This window comes from Colossoma macropomum, unplaced genomic scaffold (genome assembly GCF_904425465.1).
Source record: "Colossoma macropomum unplaced genomic scaffold, Colossoma_macropomum, whole genome shotgun sequence".
Taxonomy (NCBI): Eukaryota; Metazoa; Chordata; class Actinopteri; order Characiformes; family Serrasalmidae; genus Colossoma; species Colossoma macropomum.
The window spans coordinates 5434600-5448215 of record NW_023494807.1 but is presented as its reverse complement, the minus strand read 5'-3'; the positions used below and the strand labels follow the sequence as shown (position 1 = coordinate 5448215).

Here is a 13616-nt window from a genome sequence, read left to right as displayed (position 1 = left end):
ATGGAAAATAAATAAAGATAGGCGGATCTCCCACAGATAGAGACAGAGAGAGAGAGAGAGAGAGAGAGAGAGAGGCAGAAAAAGAGAGAGAGGGAGGGAGATATTCCTGAACAGATGGTTCTTTAAGGGTTCTTTAGGACAATGGTTTCATATAGAACTATGAACCCCCAAAGAACCATCTTTTATGCTAAAGTGGTTCTTTCCATGGTGAAATGGTTCTTCAGATTGATGGAGGATGTGTTGTATATGGTTCTATATAGAAATTATTTGAAAATAATTCTGTATGGCACCAAAAAGGGTTCTGCTGTTGTATACAAGCTATACAAGAACCATATACAATAGAAGAACCATTTCACCATGGTCGTTCATGGTTTTGTATAGAACCTTCATAGATAGATAGATAGATAGATAGACACTCCACGGGAACATATTATATAGATCACTGGGAAGATGTCATTTTTTTGTTATTTATTTGTTATTTATTTATTTTTTATTTTGTGAGGGCAAAAAAAATATTTTATGAAACGACCTGGTTCAAGTGATCTCATTGTGAACTGCGCATGACTGAACCCGGAACGCAGAGGGTATCAGAACGGATTATTTGGCCCGTCTTCACAAGAAAACGATGCTTCTTCTACATTTTAACGTGATGGTAAATGGCTGCTGCTCTGTGAAACATCGCAGTGCTCTTTGTGCCCGGTGTGTGAGCGCCGCTCCACCCTGATTGGTCGCTCGTGTGGCGGCGGCTGTGAATGCGGCGTCCGCGGCTGCAGCTCCTCCACCACCACACAGCGGAGCGGAGAGGCCACGTAGGACAGGACACAGAAAGAGAGCGAGCGAGAGGGGGAGGGCATGCTAGGCTACCTTAAACGATAGATATCCACTACGTAGGAATGGACAGTTGATGTCAACACATCGTGAAAAACACATTTAAGTATGAAAATGCCTTCTTCAGCGGGGGTGGTCGCGCTGGTCTGGGTCGCCGGTTTTCTTTTGGTAATCCAGCCTTTACCCACCGCAGCGTGGGACTTAGACCTGGAGCTCTTCGACCTGGTGGAGGAAATTCCGAAGACCTTCTACGAGTTCCTGTCTGTTAGCCAAGTAAGTAGCTGTACGGTTTGTTTAACGTCTGTTTTCACCAAAATGTTCTTTGGCCCGCTTGGTTGTATATCACTCAGCTTCGTATGTATGAATACTGCTACACCATTTAAGGTGGAACGGGAAAATTCGAACAAGAAGCTGGAGAAGAGGAAGCCAGCTTCAGCCTCAGGTCGAATAGAAGTTAAGCGGCTAGCTTAACTTTGTTCAGGCGTTTCATGCTGCAGCTTGGAGTGTTTCCCTTCTACTTGGTTACCCCTTACTTGGCTAGCTAGATCCACGTCTTCATTTCCGTTTGTTTGCTGTTGTGGGTTTGAGGTCGGCGGCACCCTTTGTTAGCCAACGCCGCCTCCAACGCAACCGGACTACCGCTAGCAACTCAAGAAAATGTCGAGGCTTTTGAGGCCTGTTCGTTTAGCGGCGGTATAACGGCCGAAAAAAGGCTTTCTCGAGAAGAAAACTACGTGTATAAATTACTGTCTGCTTCGACCTCATCTTAACCCTTTCTTTAGCCCATTTTATCTAGATTATCTCGACATTTACCGCCATCATTTAGGAGTGGAAAGCGGATTCCGTTCTAAACGCATATAAGAAAATGTCTCGCCTTGGATGTTATTCTTTATTTCGCCTTTGTCGGTGTGGATAAATGTGAAAATCACGAAACCATAGCTTTACTGACTGTTCAACACACGTTGCTAAACCACCAGATGGCACGCATGTAACATATTATGGTAGTCAGATGTGCTGTTTTGCCTTTCACACAGAAGGGTGTTCTCAGACTTTTCTTTCCTTATATTATGTAGTTATTTCAAGCAGAGGTTTGTTTTTCCATCTACTGTCTCAGTCTGTCGCCCTCTCTCATAAGGCTAATTCTCATCCATAGGATGCAACGTCATCTCAGATCAAGAAGGCCACCAGCTGGCACGCATGTGACATATTATGGTAGTTAGCTAGATGTGCTGTTTTGCCTTTCACACAAAAGGGTTGTTCTCAGACTTTTCTTTCCTTATATTATGTAGCTGTTTTAAGCAGAGGTTTGTACTGTCTCAGTCTGTCGCCCTGTCTCATAAGGCTAATTCTCATCCATAGGATGCAACGTCATCTGAGATCAAGAAGGCCTACAGAAGACTGTCACTCACCCTGCACCCTGATAAAAACAAAGATGAAAACGCCGAAACCCAGTTCAGACAGGTAAACCAGTGCTCCACACTAAAGCATCTGCTCTTAAGGAACACCTATAGGACTGCATGCTATGTTATAGGAACTCTGCAGGTTTTTTGTAACCTGCAAAACAGCATATGACAAGGAAAAGAGCATACTTGAATATCTTTTTCATTTCTGTTTCAGCTGGTCGCCATCTATGAGGTTCTTAAGGATGAAGAACGGAGGCAACGGTAAGGAGATAGAAGAAAAGCTACTATTGCTTTTCTTGTTTCTACACTTTCACCACCAAATAACTAAGTTTAGCTCTAGCTGGAATCCAACGTGCAGCGTCTAGATGCTTCTAAAGATTTTGATTGTCATTCAGGTAGTTTAGATTTGATTGCGTTCCGCCTTGAGAGCATTATTGAGGTCTGGAACTAATGTTGGATGATTAGTTTTGGATCACAAAAGCTACTCCAGTTCATCTCAGAGATGCTGAATGGTGCACCATCACTCCAGAGAGTGCAGATCTACTGCTCTTCAGCACAATACTGAGGTTTATACCATTCTAGCCAGTGCTCAGCATCCTGTGGGTTTGGTGGTGCGATAAATCTAACAGCACTTTCTCTGCAGATATGATGACATTCTGGTTAATGGGCTGCCTGACTGGAGGCAGCCTATGTTCTACTACCGTCGTGTGAGGAAGATGAGTAACGGAGAGCTGGGCTTCCTCCTGTTCCTCATCCTCACAGTGGGCCACTACGCTGTAATCTGGTCCATCTATCTGGAGAAGCAGCTGGTGAGTATGGTATTATGTATCTCTGCAACAGTACATGACTGAGGTACCCCTGAGCAAGGCACCTAACCCCCAGCTGCTCCCCGGGCGCTGCGGATAGGGCTGCCCACCGCTTTGGGCAAGTGTGCTCACTGCCCCTTAGTATGTGTCTTCACTAGTGTGTATGTGGTGTTTCACTGCACGGATGGGTTAAATGCGGAGGTGAAATTTTCCCATTGTGGGACTAATAAGGGTCACTTAATATGAAGTGTCATTAAGATGGATGTATGGTCTGTCACACTGTGTTTCTCTCATGTTTCTCAGGATGAACTTCTTAGCAAGAAGAAGAAAGAGAAGAAGAAGAAGCAAAGCAGCAAGGTAGCTGAGGAAGTGAAGACCACTGGACAAGAGAAAAATGAGAGGTGAGGATGTGAAAAACGTGCGATTCTGCACTCATAACCAAGTGACTTACAGTGATCGTAGTGCCCTTAATAAGCTTCTTATCTGTTTCTCTCCACCTTAGATCAGATAAGCCGCACTGGCATGATATTTTACCCCTCAAATTGAGCATCTGGCTGTATTACTCTTTGAAGTCTCTCCCACACGTCATACAGGTACTTCACCACCACATCAAAGCTGCCATTACGTGATACTTACTGCATGTGTCTTATCTGTTCAGTTTTGTTCGTGGTGAAAAAATTAAAGTATATTGATTTTTTTTTTTTAATACGCATTTTGATTTCAGGACGTGAAGCAGTACTACAAAGATTACAAAGAAATGAAAGTGAAGGAGAAAGAAGAAGCAGAAGCACTAGCACTAGCAGAGCAAGAAAGTCAGCAAAGTAAGACCCTCCCGGAGCAGTTTACGTGATCTGTAGAGGAATAATCATCTAAAAGTGCTAACATGGCGAACCGTGGATTTAAAAGGTGGCGCCCACTTGGTTTCATTCGTTATTACTAATGTCAGCGTTCATTTTTTCTGCAATAACTGAGGTTTGTGAGGGAAAAACGCACCTGAAATTCCTTCCTTGTAGCTGATATGTTGTGTATCGGAGTATGTGAATCGATCGGAGCTGCAGCAGTTTCCAGTCCATGCTCAAACTGTCTGTAATCACTACACTCCGGGTTTTCTATTCCTCTCGACACAATATAAACAGTGATTACAAATTGCATGTCTAATATAGAAACTGTGAAATAGTTCTACACAGCTTATATTTTTGCTGTCGAGTTGGTTGTGCTTCGGGCCCCAAGCAGATGAATCTCATGTCGGTGAGAACGTTGAAAGAGTATTTAAAGAGAACTTGATGAAGGACGTGTCTTCCAAGGATGTGAGTGAATTATCTATGAATTGTCATCATATCTTCATCAGCACCTTCTTTTTGAGCCTGAGTGTGTGGCTGTAATACGTAAAGATGATGACACGGTCCAAAGAAGTCCTGTGAGTCTGAGGCGATGCCTCTGATTATTAAACAGTTATTTCAGGCTTTACAGGGCAACTCGCAGCAGAGCACACACGTCGTATTTTAGCATGTTTTGTTTCTTCTGACTCAGTGATGCTAAAAACTTTTACATAGCGCAGCTTTAAGAATTTGTGAACTGTAAGGTTTTAATGCTTTATAGATCTATTTGATCTTTTGCCAAAATGTAACTTTAAAATTGTTTTTTTAAATAGTTTTTTTTTGGTATGCATATTTTTATTTACATCTTTTTCTTCCTCAGAAATGAAAATAGGCACTTTTGGGGCCTTTAAGACTCATGTAAACGATATCTTTCAATGTCCTGTATTGTGCCTCATTCAAAATGCAGAAATACTCCTTAAAACATCAACTGTACCATACCTTCTAGTGTAATAGTGTTTGTTGTTCTGTGCAGGAGAGAAACGTCCCAAGGTGAAGAAACCCAAGATGGAGTTTCCAGTTTATGAGCCCAGTGAGGCAGCTTACATACCTGCATATGACCAGGGAACGTCCATCGAGGACATTGAGGATCAAATGGACGATTGGCTGGAGGATAGGAAACAGCAGAAAAAGAAAGTTAGTCCATAGTTTTTTAAAATTATTTATTTTTATTTTTTTTTACGCTTCGCTAAAAATTTAATCGATCTTTTGACATATAAACCTTTTGTTTGAAGTTCAGAAGTAAAATTGTATTTTGAGTAATGTTTTTGTTTTCAGACTCCAGGGTGGACAGAAGAGGATGTCAGCTTGCTAACTCGCAGCATGGCAAAGTTCCCCGGAGGGACACCAGGCCGGTGGGAGAAGATCGCCCATGAACTGGGCAGATCCGTTGCTGAAGTGGGTGTTTAAGCAGTGCATACGTAGTGTTTGAGCGATATGGCTATATTAAATTTAGAACTTAAAGGAATTACACAGACACACACACACACACACCTTATCTAAGCCCCTTATCCTTCTGGGTCGTGGGGGGTGCTGGAGCCTATCACAGCGGTCATTGGGCAGAAGGCAAGAAACAACATGGACAGGTCGGCAGTCCATTGCATGGCATTAAAGGAATTAGTTGGTAGTTAATGGTAAAGCTGACCTCTGAAACGTGGCTGAGAGAATGAGATATTGGCCCGAATGCCAGAGTAGATAAAATAGACTGTTTTCAGTGAATGACCCAACTCTGAGAATTTTAATGTTTTTTTCTTTTATAGGTTACAGCTAAAGTGAAACAGATCAAAGACAGCGTCTCCAGCACACCTGGTAGGTCCATTCAAATACAGGACAATCCCGTAAACTTCTGATTAAAAGACAGAATTAAACTACACACTAATTATTCAGTTATTAACGACTATGAATCTGTAAGCTGTGTAGTCATGAGTGTAAATCAGTGAAGTTTGGGCCACATGCCACACTCACAGTTAAAGGGGTTCAGATCTGTTGGTCTCTCTCTTTCTGTCTTTTTCTTTATTTTTTTGTCTTTGTTTCTTTTTCTGTGTCTGTTTTCTTTTTCGCTCTTTGGCATGCTCTCCATCTCTGTTTGTTTCTTTTTTTATTTGTCTATTTTTATCTGTCTCCATTTCCCTATTCTACCTATTTCTTTTTTCATGTCCGTTTCTTTTTCTAACTCTCTTATACTCATTCTCTTTCTCTTTTGTGCTCTCACTCTCTTTTTCTGTTTCATTTTCTGTTTTTTTTCTTTCTCTCTGTTTTTCTTTCTTTGTCTCTCCTCCTTTTCTTTCTCTAACCTTTTCGCTTTTTCTTGTGCCGCCTCCTTATTCTTTCTCTTTCTGTTTTTTTTTCTTTTTTGTTTCTTTTTTTTCTCTCTCTCACTTGGTCTTTCTCATACTTTTTCACTCACTTGCTCACTCTCACTTTCTTTTTTTTTTCTCACTTTGTTTGTTGCTTTCTGTCTTTCACTTGCTCTTTCTCTCTTTTTTCCCCACATATTGTATCTTCTGTTCTCTCGCTCTCTCTCTCTCGCTCTCGATCTCTCAGGGCTGGTAAAGTTCTCAGATCTGAAGAGCTGTGCGACAGTTGGTAAAGGCTCTGTCCCGGACAGTCTGATGACCCAACGAGAGGAGCTCGAGCCATCGGCGCCCTCGGAGCCCGATGCTGAAGGAGACTCTGAGAACCGGACCGTGAGGAGGAGAGCCAGGAAATCAGCAGCAGGGGCTGCTGGGGCAGCAGCGGGAGAGGAAAGGGTGAAAGGGCGCAGGCAGAAAGACTTTGACCCCACGGCTGTGGATGAGGACAGTGAAGACGAGAAAAAGTCCTCACCCTCAGCACCACCCAAGGAGAAGCCCAGCGCTTCTGATGACGTTTGGACCCAGAACCAGCAGAGGCTCCTGGAGCTTGCCCTGCAGCAGTACCCACGAGGCACTGCTGAACGATGGGACAGGATCGCTAAAGTGGTGCCTGGGAAAAGCAAGGTGAGCTGAAGCATTCAGTCAGCTAGCTCCTTTAAAGTACGAGCTGTCTGTTACCATAAATGATCTGGCTCGATATTTGTGTTAAAGAAGGACCTCAGCGTTTTTAAGCCTCTGTCTGTCGCATCTGTGGAGCACTACTGTTTAACACTGGGCATTAATTTTGATGCTTCCCCTGTACTTAGAAAAGAAAACTTTCAGACATAGGTGGTCATGAAACTCACTAATAACGGAAGCCAAAGGCAGGAGCTGTGTTCCACATATAAGTTTAAAATAACTAAAATAATACGTTTGAAACTATAAAGTGCACATTTAAAACTACGGCCAGGGAACTCCCCACCACCGGTGGTTCCAAAACACACTTCATCATGTTCTTTATAACTTTCATATTTCATAAGCTGCATTCAAAAGGTGGAGGTCATATGAGAGCTGTAACTGTCTTCTTTCCAGTCAAATAGATGGCTGATGTAATTTTTAAACTTTTATAATAAAAGAAGCTGAACTCACAATTTTTTGTCTACTGAAAGGTCGACCCATTTTTCCACAAATCTGGGCTATAAACTATAAACAGATGGCATCTCTTCAGTGATCTTCTCTGCAAAAATTATTTTTATAAAACATTACAAAGATTTTTGGCTTCCAGCAGTAAATTGTAAGCATATAGCGATACGTGTATGATCATAAAACACATTTTCTGTTAATTTGAGGGAAACTTTTACAAAAAATAAATAAATAAAATAAAAATTGACATTTATTTCATGCAGTTACTAAATAATTTGCCTTATGATTTGGTCATGTAAATTCTGATGGACAAACCAAAATATACCCACAAGCATAAGACCAAAGCTGTTCTTTTGTTTAGGACCAAGTTTAGCACCGTCATCTGAGAAATTCTACATGTTTCGCACATATGCTTCCCAACAGAATTCAGCATCTGCCCTCTGGTTCCTAAGTATATTAAGTATATTTGTTTCCTATATGTCAGTGGGGTTTTCGGTCTTTTTCTGCCTGTACAAAGAAGTCACCTTTGTTGTCTCTGTTAATGAATTGACCGCTACAGATGTGGCTGATAGAAATGAGGCTGAAAAATCAGAGGAGTGTACCTGTGGCTATGGTTATCAAAGCTGATATAACACAGTGACGTGCAATTTAATCACATAATAGAATAATAGAATTAATTACAAAATAAATAAAAAAATTGGAATGCTCCTTTTGGAAATTCGTCTTTTATGTATTTATGTGCATTACAAAGAGAAACATTTCAAATGGGCCAAACTGGCATTTTTTTAAATCCTTAGAGAAAAAAATTGTTACCTATTTAAATAACATAAATCAAATTAAGTGCTACATCGAAAGTAAAAGGCAACTGGCTGCTCTTACGTGGCTCACATTGTTTACATCATAAAATTGCAACACAGATCAGACAAATTAAAAAAATAATCATTTTTAATTTTTTTGCCAGTTGCGTGATTTGAAGATAAATTACGCTGATTCTGATCTTGGCCGATTCTGATTATGCACCTTTTTTTGTCATAAAACTGAAGTAATAATAGGCCAAAATAAACAATAATTTGGCCAAATGCTGATCACGTTTGAAGCAAAAAAATGCTGCTGATCCCACGCATCCCTGACCGATATAAGTCTTAGAGTTAAGACTGTCATTTTGCTTTATTCAGTTCATATTACATGTTTAATTGTAATCATATAATTAATTACCACAGCCATCTGTGGCCAGAAGTCCAAGAGTAAACAATTGGCCTCGCTCTCTAGGTGGGTATCACTCAGCACGATGCTAGTCAGCGCATGCATCTGTCAGTTGATGTAACATAAATGGTGGTTGTCGCTTTCCCCTGAGTGCGTTCAGCTGTCCAATGATGTTGCATTAGCAGCAGTTCGAAAAGATGTGGTGTCTCTTCACAGGTCTTGAAGGAAGCCTGTACTAGCCTTTGCCCTCCTAGTGGTGTTGGTATCGTGTGGGGGGGGGTGTCCTAACTAGCTGGTGGAATTGTCTAAATTGGGAGAGAATTAGGAAAATATATAATTAATTATGTCTACGTTTCGTTTACATCTTGCATCAGCAGGTTCAAGCATGCACTTTCAGTGTCAACAGTTGGTAAATACAGTGGCAAAAATGTAAAGGATCATTATCACTGATGACACAAGATTAAATGGCTAATGTACAGTTGGGCAAAAGTTGGGCACCCCTGGTCAAATGACTTCTTTTGTTAATTTTTTCGAGTGAAAATGAGTTAATGTTCCCAATAACACATTCTCTGCAGAGAACGTGCTTTGGCACGTTTTAATGCACAAATACTGTTTATTTGATGAATATAACATACTGAGGCAGAAAAAAACATGAAATGTGATGTATGCAGAAGTCATGGCACATTTAAAACGTAATCTTTTATTTTTCCATCTGGTAATCTCAGAGAAATAAATAGAAATTGTGCACTACAATTATATGAAAATATAAGATGTGTTATTGTCACACAATGAATGGGGGTCTTCAAACTGCATATGACTATGATATATACCTGTTCTTTAACTTTGCTTATCATCATCTTTGTTTTCTCCTCAGGAGGAGTGTATGATCCGTTACAAGCTGCTCGCAGAGCTGGTGCAGAGACGGAAACAAGCAAAGAGCTGACGCTCTGGACCTCCGAGCCCTTCCTTCTGTACCTTCATCTCTCTGTCATGTGCCTTAGCTTTGCCAAAATCATGCTGTACATCGGCCCGGTCAGCTCTAATGCTGCCTGGCATGTTCTGCAGTACTTGGACATATCAGTATTGGAGAAATCTATTTGTGACCTGTATTATTTGAAACAGCAGATGTGCTGAAAATCAGTTTATTATTTATTTTAAATCATTCTCTGCTGCAGTCTCCACCGCAAATGTTTCATAGTGCAGTTTAAAGCAAGAGGAACAGAAAGTCTAAGTCTCTCTGTTTTCAGAGACCCAGTATGTTGTTCTTTTTATCCGTTTGTCACATTGTAATGAAACATAAAGCATCGTGTACAACTGATGTATAGTGGGGTCATGGTGTCTGTTACATTGCAGAGTGAACAGAACAGTTTAGCACACAAACAGTGATAATAGTACTGTCACTTCCTGAACAAGGACATCTATAGAGAAATGCTCACAGCGTAACAGATTTAAGAAAAAAAATATGACAAGGAAGTTTTCTCAAAAAAAATTAAGTGTATGCCTGTCTTTTGTTAAATCACCCTGGGATCTGTTAATATTTAAAAGGTTTCAGTCACTGTGAAATACTGATATGTCTTGCCCATCTATGTCAGTACTGAGCAACAAGAATTATGCTTCATATCTTGTACCAGACGTCAGGCAGCGTATTGGTGACCGTTTTCTGTAAAAGCAGTCTATAGAACTGAGCATTTCAAATCAAGCCACTTCAATTGATGTCTACATCTTAACCATTTCATAATACAAAACCTTTATACCAACGTTTTCATTTATTTATTAATTATACAGAAACCTAAAAAAAAAAGGTTAAATTCACCCGTAAGTTTACTCACTTTTAAGATTTTCAGATGTTCACAAGACTTCACAACAAAGAAAATAGTTCTACGTAGAACACTCAGAGAACCTTTTACATGATTAAAGCGTTCTTTGCATTGTGAAAACATTCTTCAGATCGATAAAGAATGTGTTGTAGATGGTACTGTATAGAACCTCTTTGAAAAGCGTTCTTCTATTGTTAGAAACTTGACATTGTGACAACAGCAGAACAGTTTTTGCTGCTATATAGAACTATTTTCCAAAAAGATCTATATAAAACCATATATAACAGGTACTCCATCAGTTTGACACTTTCACGATGCAAAGAAAACTTTAATCATGTAAAAGGTTCTTTGGGTGTTCATGGTTTTATATAGAACCATTTTCTTTACCAGTGTACACTTGAGGAACCATTGAATGTACTGGGAATAAAGGTTGAGCTATTATTGGTTTTAATGATATTCCTTGAGAGAAATAGATAATCATACCGTTTATTTTTAATTCCAAAAATGGTGCACTGTACCGTCTTGCCTATTACCCAGTCACACAGAAGTCGATAGCCTATGATTACAGTCTCCCTGTACTTTGACCAGCCTGTGTGATTATATAGCTATAAGTTGAACGGTTGACTGTTGTGGTGGTGGTGATAATTTCATATTTAAATCATAATCAGTTTCTTTGTTTATATACTACAGGTATATAAAGCAGTATATACATGTATATCTATGTTTAATGATTTCTCTGTACTTTAATGCTTTTTATACATTTTAAGTGTGATTTTACCAAAAAACTGATGCTTTAGTTTGCTTACATCATGTTAGGAAATACCGTCTATCATTCTTCCCTACTGTAATTTAAGAACAGATCAGTTTGTAGTGTTTTCCTGTAGTTACTAAATAATAACTAGGAATTAGGTCTGGGATGTTGCAGGATTATGCACCACTTTTTGTTTAACACTTGATACACTGTCCAAAAGTATCCACACAGCTCTTCTAATGAGTGAATTCAGTTACTTTAAGGTGGACCAAGTGCTGACACAGTTTGTATAATCTCTATAGAGAAGCACTGACCAATGGAATGGGGCTTTTTGAAGCAGCTACACAAGGTCACCAATCCTCTCCTGAAGATAGCAGTTATCTGCTTGGCTTTGACATTGTGGCTGAGACTGTTGTCTACGCTTGGTATAGGGCAGTGTATTGTTTCCTATCCTGTTTCTTGGTAGAACATATGTTTAGTTGGATATTATTGTAACAGTTGCGTGAATGACTGATACGCTGCTGGTCATTGAAATAGCGTCACTGGACAAAAATTATATGTGTGAGTTACACCCTCTAGACTTGATATAAATGTTGACTGCAAAGAGCAGCTTCAAGACACCTCATTAAGTGTTTACCTGTAGTCAGTGTTCTCTTAGGACAGTATGATTTACTGTGAACTACACAAATGAACATAATTTCACTGTGTAGCTAAACACGTTCAGGATTTCTGTTGTCTCTACCTATAAAGTTGGGTCCATGAGAATTTTGACAGTGACACAATTTTTGTCACAGCACCACCACAGTGGGTTTCATATGAAGCAGTCATGATTTATTTGAAGTATAGACTTTCAGCTTTAATTCAAGGGGTTTAACAAAAATATTGCATTAATCTTTTCTGAATTAGACATTTTTAACATAGTCCGTCCATTTTCACAGGCCCAGAGGTAAATGGACAAACTTAACATGATAAATACAAGAATTTTTTTTAAATACTTGGATACAAATCCTTTGCAGTCAATGACTGACTGAAATCTGGAATCCATGGACATCACCAAATGTTGAATTTCCTTCTATGAGATGCTTTGCCAGGCCTAACTGCAGCCGCCTTCAGTTGCTGCTTGTTTGGGGGTCTTACTGCCTTCGGTAAGTCAAAAGCATGCTCAGTGGGGTTGAGGTCAGGTGGCTGACTCGGCCATTTAAGAACATCCCGTTTTTTTAAGAAGCTCTTGGGTTGCTTTCGTAGTATGTTTTGGGTCATTGTCCATCTGTTCTGTGAAATGCCGTCCTATCAGTTTTGTAGCATTTGACTGAATCTGAGCTACAGCTCTATACACTTCAGAATTCATCCTGCTACATCTATCAGCAGTCACATCATCAATAAACACCAGTGACCCATTTCCATTGGAAGCCATACATGCCCATGCCATAGCACTACCTCCACCATGTTTCACAGATGATGTGGTATGCTTTGGATCATGAGCCATTCCTTTCCTTCTCCATACTCTTGTCTTCCCATCATTCTTGAATAACTCAATCTTGGTTTCATCTGTCCCAAGAATCTTGTTCCAGGCTTTTTATTTTAGATGTTTTTAGGAAGGTCTGATCTGGCATTTCTGTTTTTGATTGTTACCAGTGGTGTGCGTCTTGAGGTAAACACTCAATAAGTAATGATCCAATTCAGTTGTTTTCTGTGGTTGTCCAGGTCTTTTAGTGTTGTTGAGCTCACCAATGCAATACTTCTTTTTAAGAATGTACCAGCTGTTCCCATGAACAGCTACCAAAAGCATATTCACCATTAGAAATCAACTCCAGACCTTATATCTCCTTAATTTGCCATGAAATAACAAGGGAACAGGCTACACCTGCTTATCAGTCAACTGTCCAATTACTTTTGAGCCTGTAAAAAGGAGGGACTATGTGAAAAATGGAATGAAATGAAAGCTGAAGTTCTTCCGCTTCATTTCAAATCCATTGTGGTGGTGTACAGAGACAAAATTACAAAGATTGTGTCAAATGTCCAAATACTTATGGACATGACTGTAAAGGAAGGGTGGCTCTGAACTTTGTATATTACTGCTGTATGTATCAGCACTGATGATCTTTAGGCTATGGCCTGCTATGGTCATTGTAAACAACAGGCCACTTCCGTTTGTTAAATGTGAAAATATCGCACCTCCAAAAATAGTCATACCGCTGCTTCTATATGCCATATCTTTTATTATGATTTTAAGTATATGCTTTGTTTCATAGTGCGATCTTTTTGATACACCTGTCTCACAATGAACTTTAACAAATGTCATTGGTTCATTTTAAAAAAGAGTTATTGATTATACAGTCCTCCATGTACTTCTTAGAAAATCAGGAAAACCGCTGTCTTCTGCATGTCTTCTGAAAATGTTGTTTCCCTCATATGTCTTCATATTCCACATCGCTGTCTTCTTGCACGGTGTTGGCG

At 39.9% G+C, this 13616-nt stretch overlaps 1 protein-coding gene across 1 annotated transcript; it reads left to right on the top strand.

The window, feature by feature from the left end:
- Positions 1-766: 766 nt before the first annotated feature.
- Positions 767-9913, top strand: dnajc1 (DnaJ (Hsp40) homolog, subfamily C, member 1). The gene is made up of 12 exons (XM_036556435.1): positions 767-1101; positions 2188-2289; positions 2446-2492; positions 2875-3040; positions 3341-3438; positions 3540-3630; positions 3762-3858; positions 4889-5049; positions 5191-5310; positions 5673-5721; positions 6457-6890; positions 9466-9913. The coding sequence occupies exons 1-12, from the start codon at positions 937-939 to the stop codon at positions 9532-9534; spliced, it is 1599 nt and encodes a 532-aa protein (XP_036412328.1). The 5' UTR covers positions 767-936; the 3' UTR covers positions 9535-9913.
- The last annotated feature ends 3703 nt before the right edge of the window (positions 9914-13616 follow it).

Coding starts and splice junctions, on each gene's coding strand:
- dnajc1 (XM_036556435.1), top strand. CDS start 937: ATGAAAATGCCTTCTTCAGCGGGGGTGGTCGCGCTGGTCTGGGTCGCC. Junction 3,439..3,539: donor GGACAAGAGAAAAATGAGAG/GTGAGGATGTGA, acceptor TCTCCACCTTAG/ATCAGATAAGCCGCACTGGC. Junction 6,891..9,465: donor TGGTGCCTGGGAAAAGCAAG/GTGAGCTGAAGC, acceptor TTTTCTCCTCAG/GAGGAGTGTATGATCCGTTA.